The 11,543-nt window shown below is 40.7% G+C and overlaps 2 protein-coding genes and 1 long non-coding RNA gene across 5 annotated transcripts; 2 read left to right on the forward strand and 1 right to left on the reverse strand.

Moving 5' to 3' along the window:
- Positions 1-947: 947 nt before the first annotated feature.
- LOC106963324 (uncharacterized) lies at positions 948-10,757 on the forward strand. The gene is made up of 3 exons (XR_001428171.1): positions 948-960; positions 2,424-2,425; positions 10,311-10,757. It is a non-coding gene; the product is annotated as an uncharacterized LOC106963324 (long non-coding RNA).
- pdcl (phosducin-like) lies at positions 1,949-4,906 on the forward strand. Of its 2 annotated transcripts, XM_015058170.1 has the most exons (5): positions 1,956-2,065; positions 2,648-2,722; positions 2,806-2,995; positions 3,452-3,633; positions 3,915-4,906. In XM_015058170.1, the coding sequence occupies exons 3-5, from the start codon at positions 2,821-2,823 to the stop codon at positions 4,476-4,478; spliced, it is 921 nt and encodes a 306-aa protein (XP_014913656.1). In that variant the 5' UTR covers positions 1,956-2,065; positions 2,648-2,722; positions 2,806-2,820; the 3' UTR covers positions 4,479-4,906. The 2 variants fall into 2 exon arrangements, with proteins under 2 accessions (XP_014913655.1, XP_014913656.1); XM_015058169.1 differs by lacking the exon at positions 2,648-2,722 and having other exon boundaries at positions 1,949-2,065.
- On the reverse strand, positions 9,276-11,419 carry rpl28 (ribosomal protein L28). 2 transcript variants are annotated; one of them, XM_015058174.1, is made up of 5 exons: positions 11,334-11,419; positions 10,764-10,851; positions 9,804-9,927; positions 9,535-9,653; positions 9,276-9,413 (listed from the first exon to the last, which is right to left on the reverse strand). In XM_015058174.1, the coding sequence occupies exons 2-5, from the start codon at positions 10,842-10,844 to the stop codon at positions 9,324-9,326; spliced, it is 414 nt and encodes a 137-aa protein (XP_014913660.1). In that variant the 5' UTR covers positions 10,845-10,851; positions 11,334-11,419; the 3' UTR covers positions 9,276-9,323. The 2 variants fall into 2 exon arrangements, with proteins under 2 accessions (XP_014913660.1, XP_014913659.1); XM_015058173.1 differs by having other exon boundaries at positions 11,303-11,383.
- Between the last annotated feature and the right edge of the window lie 124 nt (positions 11,420-11,543).

Consider the following 11,543-nt stretch of genomic DNA (forward strand, 5'->3'; position numbering starts at 1 on the left):
TGGAAAACACTTTAGGAAACCATTTGCGATAGATAAAGGTCTTTAGAGACAAAGTGATCTATGGAAATCTTAAGACAACACATGCTCATTTTTATAGGATGTTTCTCTACCATGGCTGAAACTGTTTTGTTTTGTCTTAGAGCGAGACTGAGTCAACACAAATCTTGTTACTGGCACCATGCGCCTTTTGTAAGAACATATAAAGGAAAGATCTGGATGTGTGACTTGGTTGCAAGTAGCTCCTATGCAGACGATTGAAGTCTGGAGTTTGATTTAAGCGTTTCCAGGTCTGGAGAAGTGTAGATAAAGAAAAGTATATAAATAGAGAGAGGGAGAAGAAAAATATTTGTATTCAAGACATTGTCAAAAATTCGTCTTTCTCCCATCCATCTTCCTTCTTTTCTGACTTGTCCCCTTTCTTCCTTTCTTGCTTCCCCTTTTCCTTTGTTCATTCTTTTTTCTCCTCTTTATTTTTCTATCCTTCATTCACTCCTTCCTTTTTGCTTACTTTCTTTCTTTATCGTCTGCTTATCTTCTTCATTCCTTTTTTATTTTTTATCCCTTTCTTCCTTTGTTCTGCCCTGTTTCCTGTTTCCTTTATTCATTTATTCCTTTCTTCTGTCCATCTGTTTTTATTTTTCATTTCTTTTTTCCCATGTATTTTTCTTTTATAGCCGGGACACTTTAGAAATATGTGTCATAAATTCATTCTATCCTTTGTATTTTTACTTTTAGTATAAGAGTAGTAAGAAAATATCCACGTAGAGGGGTTTATGGTCACATTGCCCTCTAGGGGTGAAAGCTCTAACTACATGTAAAGGCTTGCAGCAAATTCTCATCCCACAACGTCAACCGTGTTGCCTTCAAGTGCTTCCAGTAAAATCTAAATTACATGCAATTAAACAGTTTTTGCAGTTTTTCTTTACTATAGTGGGGCATCTAGTAGAGACTATCTCAAATGTTCTGTGGAAAGTTAGTGAAAAATGTTCAGGAGTAAACTTTTGAGGACATTTGAGAGTAAAATGAACTTTGAATAAAACATGTCAGCAAGGGGGAAAAAAGCTGTTAGAATCGTCCCATGTGACCTGATTTATATCTATGAATCTAATTCTTTCTTGAAGAAACGCCTAACATTGGCAGCATTGTCTTTCACGATTAATGAGCTTTGGAACAAGACAATAATACATTGCTAGTTCAACCAAAACAAAGATGGACATAAAAATTGTAGACGTCACCCCCCATCCTCCCAATCCAACCCAAAGCAGAATGCAACATTTTTAAAAATCAAATAGAGGTGGAACATTTTGGGTGTTATGGTCTGTTAGCTCAGTTCTGATAAATATTAAATCTACTTCCACTGACATAAATCTGTTTGCTAAAAAGTTGAATATGACTCTTCATAAAAATGACGTGTATTTCTGGAAGTAATACATTTTGACTGATGTTTTGTTGCAACCCTAATCCTAATGTGGAGAAAAGTAAGCAGCTTTCTGACTGGCAGTGAAATATTCTCTCTCTGAGCTTCTAATCACGGAAACTTGAAATCTGTCTCTTTTCAGACTCCATAATTTCATTGTGTACTTGCGTCCTTTATTTGTTTGTAAAATTAATGAGCATATTTTTTTTTTCTCATGATGTTGCAAAGAAACAATCCATTACAGGTAGGACCAGACGCATTGCCTACATAGGTTTCCACTAAAGCTTTGCTTGCCGTCAGTGCAGAGCTTGGGCAGGAATTACTTCAAGCAAGTGTGTGTTTCTTAGTTATGATTTCATATTTAAAGCTTTTGAAATAAATAATATTGAACTGTAGAAGAAATAACGGACAAAAAAAATAACCCACATCGAGGAAATAGCAAAGTCCAGTCTCAAACTATTGGCCATGATTACACAATTACAAAAAAAGTATGTCTGTTGTGTGTTTGAACTCAATATTCCTTATTCACCAAGTCTCCCTAAATGCGTCATCGGAAGGGGCGTGGCCTGTGGGAGCTAAACTAAACAGATTAAAGAGTGAACAGACTAAGCGGCGCTATTTTAAAGCGGTTTCTGGTGGTATTTTTAGGTAAGTTGTTATAAATAAGAAGTTTCACCAGTTTTGTAAACATATACAATTTCAGTTACACGAAAGAAATTCAGCTGGTTGTTTCGTTTGAGCCCAACAAATGAAAGCTAGCTAGCTTCCAGTGCTAATAAAGCTAAGTTCTCTTTTCTCCGAAGAAGAGTGTGTTCGGCCTGTTTCCAACATAGAATAGTTGAAATAAAACAATTTAATATATATTCTTTATAGAGGGTTATACTATTATATTAAAGAGAAGTGGACTGAACTACTGGGTTGGCTATTATCTCGGCATCGGCAGGTTTGTTTAAGGCCGCCAAGCTACTGTTTATATGTATCGCACATACTCCATAGAAATCTGGAGATGTACTATCACTACAGTAAATAAAACAAATTATGTATTGTTCTTGGTTTGGCTAAATGTAGTAAGCGTTAAAAAAAATTGATAGGTGAGAGGGATTTGTCAACAATGACTTTCTTATTTTATCTCCATCTGTTTCCCCGACTGGATTTTACACGGATCTTAGCACCACAACAGACCTTTCAGCTTAAGTTTAATGAGCTGCTGATGTCCTATTTTCCAAATAGGCACCTTTTGTTGTCGTCTGAACGCTTGTGTGTCTGTTGGTCTGGATTGCAGTAGAGTATAAACGACGCGTTTAGGTAAACTTTTTATGAAACGTGTTGTCAATTAGGACAGGAATAGGTCCACCAGGGCCTGATCTTCATATGTGGCGTGTTTTCAGAGCTGAGCCGCTGCCATGACTACTCTGGATGACAAGTTGCTGGGTGAGAAGCTGCAGTACTACTACAGCAGCAGCGAGGATGAGGGCAGTGACAACGACGATGAAGATGGGGAGAGGAAGACCATCCGGGATGCGGGCGCCACTGAGCCCGACATGGACTACAGTGCAGACGGAAGTGCTGTCAACACAGGTAACAGATTGATGGGATTGTTGTCTTATTCGTTGTCCTGCTTTATCAGTAGACTTTAACATGTGTGAGAGTCTCATTTGGATAAGCATTGCAAAAGTATTCGTACATACGTCTGAACTTTTTCACTTTTACTCAACCCACCTCAAAATATCACTTTTAATCTCTCTGCAAACCAAGAATAAAAAGGCTTTTGAAAGCACTCAGTCTATTGTATGTTGGAGGATGCAATACTGCCACACTTTTCAGATTTTTTTTGTGTAAAAAAAAAAAAAAGATTTTAAAATCCCCATAAAATGCATTGCAGTTTGTGGTTGTACCTCGACAAAATGTGAAAACAGTTCAAGAGGTTCCGGATACTTTTGGAAGCTCTGTGCCTTTTGAGCATGAAAAGAAAAAAAAAAAATGACAACATGGATTTATTGATTTTATTTATTTATTTCTAACGTTCTGTTTCAGGGCCGAAGGGAGTCATCAACGACTGGAGGAAGTACAAGCAGCTGGAGGTGGAACAGAAACAGGAGCAGAAGAAAGAGATGGAGAGACTGATAAAGAAGCTGTCGATGACGTGCCGCTCCGATCTGGACCTAAAAAAAGACAAAGAGGAGGAGAAGAAGCTGCAGGACAAAATTAAAAGCAAAGTAAGCAGGAAAGAGCTGGATTTGGTTTATTTCTCAAATCATTGAAGTAAATGTGACTCCTGAATGTAGCTGGAATAATTAAAGTGCAAGGAAATCATTAAGGTAAGCTAACCTGCTTAATAAAGTTTGGATTTGGTCGTATTTTTATTTATTTTTTCCTTACGTCTCTGTGGTTGACACAATTAACCAAACAAAACGCACACCGCTACGGATCTTTTATTTACTTTTATTCGACAAAAAATGATGAACTGTCCTCTTCTCGGCTTTGTCTCGCTCCGCAGATGACCATGCAGGAGTACAACATGCTGCAGGAGGACGAGGACGACGAAGACTTCCTCCGGCAGTACCGCATGCAGCGCATCGAAGAGATGCGCCGCCAGCTCTGCCGCGGGAAGCGCTTCGAGCGGGTGCAGGAGCTCGGCAGCGGCGAGGAGTTCCTGGAGGCGCTGGACAAGGAGGACAAGAGCACGCTCATCATGATCCACATCTACGAGCCGGAGATCCCGGGCTGCGACGCCATGAGCGGCAGCCTGCTGTGCCTGGCGCACGAGTACCCGCTGGTGAAGTTCTGCTGCGTGCGCAGCTCGGCCATCAGCATCAGCGCGCTGTTCCGTGAGAGCGCTCTGCCCGCGCTGCTCGTCTACAAAGGAGGGGACCTGATCGGTAACTTCGTGCGGCTCACCGATCAGCTCGGGGAGGACTTCTTCGCCGTGGACCTGGAGGCGCTCCTGCAGGAGTACGGCCTGCTGCCGGAGAAGCCCGCCATGGTCTCGAAGACGCTGCGCAACGGAGCCATCATTCAGAGCAACGCGAGCGACGAGGACTCGGACCTCGACATAGACTAGGCCTGTAAATATCTGATGCTCCGCTTGGTAAAGCTGCACACCCAGTCTGCATGGACCATGTATATTTATTTATGTGAAGCCCTTGTTTAGAGATTCTGCCCTGACCTCACAGCACCAAAGCTAGAAAAAAAAAAAAAAAAAAAAAAGGCAGGAGAAGTCATTCACTTCACGTCATTCCATTCTGAATATTTGGATGAGGGTAAATGTCACTTATGATCACTGTTTAAAACACAGCAGGAGTTCTGCTGTTGCTGTACATACGGTTCATTTCTTTCTTCAAGCTCTGTCCACTACTTGTGTTCAACACATTCCATTGTTTTATCATCCATGTTGTGAATATCAAACCTTCGCCTCCGGACTGACCTTATTAGTTTTGTAACTTTTATATGTGCTGTATCCTCAAATAAACTGCAGCGTGTTTCAAACCACCCCCCCTCCTTTTTTTTTTTCTTTTTTTTACAAGTGGCTAAGACTACAAAGTTGTTGAAGGAAAGTGCAAGTTGAAAGTTGCATTAATTAGTAAACTGATGTGTGGTGACGGCCTGAAACAGAAACCCAGCTGTGCTTGCAGCTCTATAGAAACCATCCTACTAGAGAAGGGGAACATTAGAAAAGTAGCATTGTTGCCGTTTCCTGTTATAAGTAACAGGAATAAGCTCTGCTAATGGCTGGACTGTGGAAGGCCAAAATGACCCTCGTCTGGCTACAAAGTCAAGCAAAAAAGAACCAGTTGGGATTGGGACGCCATAAAATACGGGTAAAATCCCATCAAAAATGCCTCTGTGCTGTCTGTGGTTTCTGTGGATCCTCTGTGTCTTTCAGCTCCATTGGCAAATTATTTTCTTGCTGTGATGCTCCAGGAGTCACAGCAAGAACTGTGACTCCTGGAGACGCTCCAGGAGCGTCACAGCATCTGAATCTGATTAACATTTTTGTTGCTCTAGCAATTTTGGCTTAAAATAAATGTATGCCTACAGAGTGGTGTTTCGATTGAAAAAAGTGTAACCTATTTGTTGTTTTATTCGTACACCAGCAAATATAATCATGTTAGATTAAAAAAATAAAATCTAACAATACAAAGCATTTTCCCAGGCTGAAATAATCATAAAGCAACACACAAATTAGACAACATAGCTTTAATGGGTTTTTTTTTAATACAGTTAACCAAAAATATTTTTAAAATACAATTTATAGTTTAGGGTTGAATTCCTGGCCTGGGGTCTTTTTGCATGGAGTTTGCATCTTCTCCCCGTGCATGTGTGGGTTCTCTCCAGATACTCCAGTTTCCTCCCACAGTCTAAAAACATGACTGTCAGGTCAATTGATCTATGCAATAGACTGGCGACCCGTCCAGGGTGTACCCTGCCTCTCGCCCAAAATGTTTGCTGGAGATGGGCACCAGCACCCCTCCTGACCTCACAAAGGGACAAAGGCGTACAGAAAATGGATGGAGGGGTTATCTATAAGCTTTTACGTAAAATTCGTAATTCGTAAAAAAGCTTTTACGAATGACGTAAAGTCGACTTTTTCGAGCTTCACTCTCACCAACCGCCATCTTTCCAACCACCTCAGAGATGCAGTCTCCATGGCAAGCTTCTGCCTCACAGAGCACCCCGTCCCCTGCAATGCATACAACACAGCTCCTTAAGACTAGCGGCAGCAGCAATCAGTAAACACTGACTCCATCTGCTGACTTCATCATGTGAACTAGTTGTCAGGGTAAAGCTCCTAAGAATGATGTAAAAGGCATAATGGAGGAGTGGCAGAAAGAGTGGGAGCTCCTTAAAGAGACAAAGGCCCAATTTCAAGGCCTTAAATTGTGAAGTCAGATTTTTTTTAAGTTATGTTTGACATATGCAGCATTTTTACAACTGAAGGTAACAGCTACTTGATTGTGCTGTAAAATAGCACAATGCGTCTGAAAAATACATAACACTGTCCATTTAATTAATAGCTAAAGTGCTTTGCTAAACTTTTTCATATTACAACTGCAATTTTCAATGTTTGTTGGACTGTTTATGCATAAGTCGATTTATCACATAACGTCGTAATTGTGCAAGACACTGTTACGCCCCTTTTCAAATAGCATAATTAGGCTTGCAGCTATGATACATCTGAATGAGCTTCGCAGTCGACAAAGCTATCCGAAGGTGATGCATCCTGAAGGTCGACTCATCCGTACTTTGAATAATCGCTCTGATCGGGGTGGGTCTGGGGAGCGATTATCCCCAGAGGCAGCAACAAAACCCAACCGCTTGATTAAATCACTGTATGGTTTCCAGATTAATCCCACAATGCCAGGAGATGCTGAGTTGACATTAAAAGTAAAAACATGAGTGAGGAGGGAGGGGAAAAAAAGAAAGGCCAACTGATGACTACAAGCAGCTGTACAGCACTGTGAGGCAGGGCAGCACCAGCAGCAGGGGGGCCGCTTCCTCGTAGAACGGAGCGGCTGAGCTGTTCACGTCGTGTCCGCAGAAGGCGTGCTCCAGCAGCAGATGGGTCTCTTCGCTGATGCCTGGTGCAGGGGAGGAGAAGCACACTGTGATTATCCGGGAACCGGATCTAAGTGGGGATATGATATGATAATGCGATGCTTGTTTTGTGCGTCGAGTTGATTCTAAACACGTTTCATTGTCTCTCTGCTGCCTGCGTGGTCGTGAAATCAATGCCAATGAAGGCTGCAGCTGACACGCACAGAGCAGCGAGCAGAACTGCGACACAGCTCTCTGAATTCACGGTAAAATTTCGGTAGACCTTGGAGACATGCGCACCGTGTTGGGACCATTCCTCCCACAGGTGCTGGACATCCTCGTTGTGATGCCCGTGGTGGTCGTAATGATCCGGGTCTGCATGAGAAACACAGCAAGCTGCAGTTAAAAGTAAATAAATGAATGAATAAAGAAAGAATGGAAGCAGTCAGGCTAACTCTGGAGGAGCTGCAGAGATCCAGAGCAAAAACGATCCATAGAAGAAAAAAAAAAGTAAGACTGGAGACTGCAGTGTAATAAACATACAAACAGAGATTAAATCATGTTCGTATGTCAGAATGACCTAGTCAAAGTCTAGACTTAAAACTAGCTCAGAAAAAGTGGAATAACTCAAAAACTGGCTGAATACAAAGGCACACCACACCGTTTGGGTTTTTATTGGTAGAAAATGTTAAAAACGTGCTACTGCTTCACAATTATGCACTACTTTGTGTTTATCTGCTACATAAAACACATTGGTGAAGGAACAAATTGTTGAAGGAGTCTGAATACTTTTACTTTAAGCTAAAGTTGCATTATTGCATACACACATGCTGTGATCGTGAATGAGTAAAGAGGAAGAAAAGGAATGAGAGAATCAAGTTAATATGGAAAACAGATATTGTTAGTATAACAAACAATAGTTTCATGCTTTCAGACAGTTCTGTCAAAAAAAAAAAAGAAAAATCTGTCGTATGAAAGAAACCCAAATATGAGGCACATTTTTGACCCCTAAAATTAAAATGTAAAACAAATTAAGTTCTGATTTAGTCATCCTTGTGTTTACTTCGTCATATTTGCAGTTTAGAGGGGAAAACAGCAGCGTACCATTCGTGTGATGCCACAGCATCCGCTTCAGCTCCCTGAGGGCCTGGGTGAGGTTTTCCAGCTGGTCGTGGAGGTGAATGTTCTCCTCTATCAGGGCGTGGATCGTGTCCTGGAGCTCGAAGCCTTGACCTTCCAGTATTAGCAGGGTCAGGGGCAGGAAGAAAAGCGCCAGTCTCAGTCCACTCATAATGACCGAGCACACAGAGGCTTTGTCATTTCTTCACCGACAGCTGCTCATTGCCTTCATTTTGTGCATCTGTGTCCCCTGGTGATTGGTGAGGGAGGTTTTATGAGCTTACAAAAGGTGGGTGGGGTGGAGGGGGAGATCTTTAATTCCAAAGCCGTGAGTGGAAAGCTGCCAGCGGGGCCGCTTTAAAATCTATCGAATCATTCTCCATCAGTGAACACAGCAGCACAAAGCCTGTTTGCAGCACGATCTCATTTACATGAAATGTATATGATTAAATACTGTAAGTAAACTCAGCACTTTCAAAGATGTAAATTATTGGCAATATTCTCCCAACGTGTTGTTTTGACTGCGCAGATCAATACAAGCCAGCATTATTTGATCAGCTGCTGCTCACATTTGCCTCATCTGCCACATGGCAGGTTAGCTAAAATAAAATCTGCCATCTTAAAGTCTCTAAGTGATCAGACGGGCACAATGCAAGCTGGAGGTGGTTTAATGAGTCGCAAACAGTGAAGTCAGGAACTTTCTACCTTTAAAACTCTGGCTGGAAGTAGGTCAGTAAAACCAATCGAGTTCTCGCTGATCCATTTGTAGTCGCGCTGCAAAACCAGTCACATTACTGTGAGGTGTACAGAAGAAAATGACAAAATAACAGAATAAAAAATATCTGCCATTCTGTTCCTATGATTTAGTCCTTACGTTTCCTCCAAGTGTCTTATTTTTCAATAAAAGGAATCAGATTGTAGAGCTTGTGTTTTTACATAAATGACAGCTTTACTGAAGAATAATTAGTATGAGAATTTCATACAGGTTCATATGATATGTAGTTAACATAATTAAGGTCGATGGAAAGGGTGGGTCAGATTTTCTGCAGCGTATAACAAACCTGGTCATTTCAAAGCAACAGATTGTGAGAAGAATCTACACGTGTGAATTTCTACAAAAGAATTATCTCTGAAATGACATTCAAGCTTCAGTGAAGTCTTCCATGTAAGACCTAAAACTACTGAAGACTCAAGACAACATAGAGCGTTTCTTCAAACAAAAAGCTTTTATTTATTTTTCATGCGTATTAGTTTATGCCGTCTTGACAGCCCTGGTGCGCTTCTTTTTCACCACAACAGGCTTCTGGCTCTTCAGAATAGCACTGGCACGACGCAGGGCAGCCTGGAAGGGGGAACAAATAAAACCACCGTTATAATCTCAAAAACATTATGACAACTTACGAATCAAACCAGTATTAAACTTAGTTTTTTCCTTGAAAAACACAGTTAGTTAGTGATCTCACCATGCGCAGGTCCTTCCTGTAGTTGTTCTTGCGAATGATGTGCCTCAGGCTGTTGAGGGTGGCACGGGAGTTCTTGTTGATGGTGACCTTAACGTAGGACGTGGCAGGCTTGTGCTGGCCTGAGCAACGACAAAAGTTGTTTCACATCACGGTCACCACAGAGATCTAACAAATCATAATATAATAAATCTGCGACAAACGAGCCGTCATTAGAAAGCGAGTTTCTTTAAGTCAGTAAGATGCGTAGCGTTTTCTTTTTTTTTTTTTACCTGCACGTCTCTTCAGCACCACCACGACACCCTTGCCATCAGCTGCAGGCTGCACACCGACGGTCTTCTTGTGCACCAAGCCGTTGAAGCGGAAAGAGTTCCTGGACTTCAGGTTGTTGGGCTCCTGCGACGGAAAAATGACTCAGAAATCTATTTCTCTGTCTTATGATGAACTATTTACGCTCAAATGCTGTTGCTAACTACAACTTCTAAATGACAAAATCTGTTTTTGAACCTGTGCATGTGTCTCTGTAGATTTTATGAAACACAGAATTAAAAAGAAAAAGAAAAAAAACCCTAAGACATTCAAATTGAATAAAGATGCAATAAAAAACTGGAATTGGTAGATTTTGAGATTGATCTATCTTCACTGGAGACCAGAACCTCAAAAATACCGTCTTTTAGTGATCAGTCAATGCTTTAAGAACTAAAAGGTTGTGCTGATGTGAGAAAACTCAAATAGAGTCCCCTTTGAGATAAAGTGAGAAAAAAAACATGTTTAGGCAGATAAGTAAGGTAAAACATGTGGATAGAGGCTATTTATAGCAATAGCTACACTGATTATTTATGTTATGCTTGATGATTAACCTAGTATTTCCATAATAATAGTAAAACCACATCTTAAAGTGACTGCCTCACACTGTGCCTCTGTTTCTATCGCAAAATTATGACCACACTCATTGCAAAAAGGTTAGAAAAATACATTTAACGCTTAGGATTCTTTAAAATAGAAGTAAAATGGCAAGTCGAACCTTTACAAACTCAGGGATTGCCAGATATATTTAAATTATTTTGAGAAAAGATCATATAAAGGCACTTCCCCCCAGGTCCTCTAAGCAGTATATATAATTTTTCTGTTAACTTACAATATCTACAACAACTCAAGGTCAATTTGTTTTCAATTTCACCACAACAATCGTACTGGCAAACACTTTGGAGTCGATTCTTGTAAGTACTTACAGTGCTGTAGGTCTGTCCATTCCTCTTGATGAGGAAGCTGGAGCAGTTCCTGATGACCATCCACTGCAAATGGGACGACATGATGAACCTGAAAAATAAGCGGAGCTGTTTAAGAAACATTAAACTCCAATTGATCGTTTTTAACTACAAATGCTCTGAAATGGGAGGAGGCACTGTGCTATTATTATTTACTACGGTAATAAAGCAAAAAGTCTTGTTACAAGACGCGGACTAGTTAAACTCGGATGTTAGGCTCTAGTTAGATAATGTTAGAGCTTACAGTCCATGTGCTATATTTGCATTAACCTTCAGTTTATTTCATTAAAGTTCAGCTCAACCAGCTAACGTTAGCTTCACCACTCATCAGAACACGGTGAGGCCTAAGTTAGCCAACATACTGACACGTTTATCCTTAACTTCATAAATAGAACAAGATCGTTTACTGTGACAAAAAGTGTGTAATAATATACTATGCAAAGCTGTCAAGTTTTATTTGTGTAAATACAATCGTGAACAGAAAACTAATCTATTTTATTTACCGGCTATTAGCAGCCAAAGCGACCACGTTACCTTTTAGCGGAGGAAAAGGACCAGAGAGACCGGAAACCGCTTCACGGAACCTTTTCAGAAATCCTTACGCATTGAAAAACGCTGTTCTGTAAATATTTTGTGAGATGATCCAGGGATGTGAACATTGAAATAATAAAGCTGGCTTATATATTACACTCATAAGTGAATATTTAGCACTTTGCCCTTACACGAACCAATTATTGGTATTTT

The sequence above is a fragment of the Poecilia latipinna genome, unplaced genomic scaffold (genome assembly GCF_001443285.1).
Source record: "Poecilia latipinna isolate Pla-1442-1.1 unplaced genomic scaffold, P_latipinna-1.0 Scaffold1521, whole genome shotgun sequence".
NCBI classification, from domain to species: domain Eukaryota; kingdom Metazoa; phylum Chordata; class Actinopteri; order Cyprinodontiformes; family Poeciliidae; genus Poecilia; species Poecilia latipinna.

Excerpts from the sequence above, each read along its gene's own strand:
- rpl28 (XM_015058174.1), bottom strand. The coding sequence starts at position 10,844 with ATGTCGTCCCATTTGCAGTGGATGGTCATCAGGAACTGCTCCAGCTTC. Across the intron at positions 9,654-9,803 it reads GGTGCTGAAGAGACGTGCAG|GCCAGCACAAGCCTGCCACG; the intron begins GTAAAAAAAAAA and ends GTCGTTGCTCAG. Across the intron at positions 9,414-9,534 it reads ACAGGAAGGACCTGCGCATG|GCTGCCCTGCGTCGTGCCAG; the intron begins GTGAGATCACTA and ends TCCCCCTTCCAG.
- pdcl (XM_015058169.1), top strand. The coding sequence starts at position 2,821 with ATGACTACTCTGGATGACAAGTTGCTGGGTGAGAAGCTGCAGTACTAC. Across the intron at positions 2,996-3,451 it reads CGGAAGTGCTGTCAACACAG|GGCCGAAGGGAGTCATCAAC; the intron begins GTAACAGATTGA and ends GTTCTGTTTCAG. Across the intron at positions 3,634-3,914 it reads AGGACAAAATTAAAAGCAAA|ATGACCATGCAGGAGTACAA; the intron begins GTAAGCAGGAAA and ends CTCGCTCCGCAG.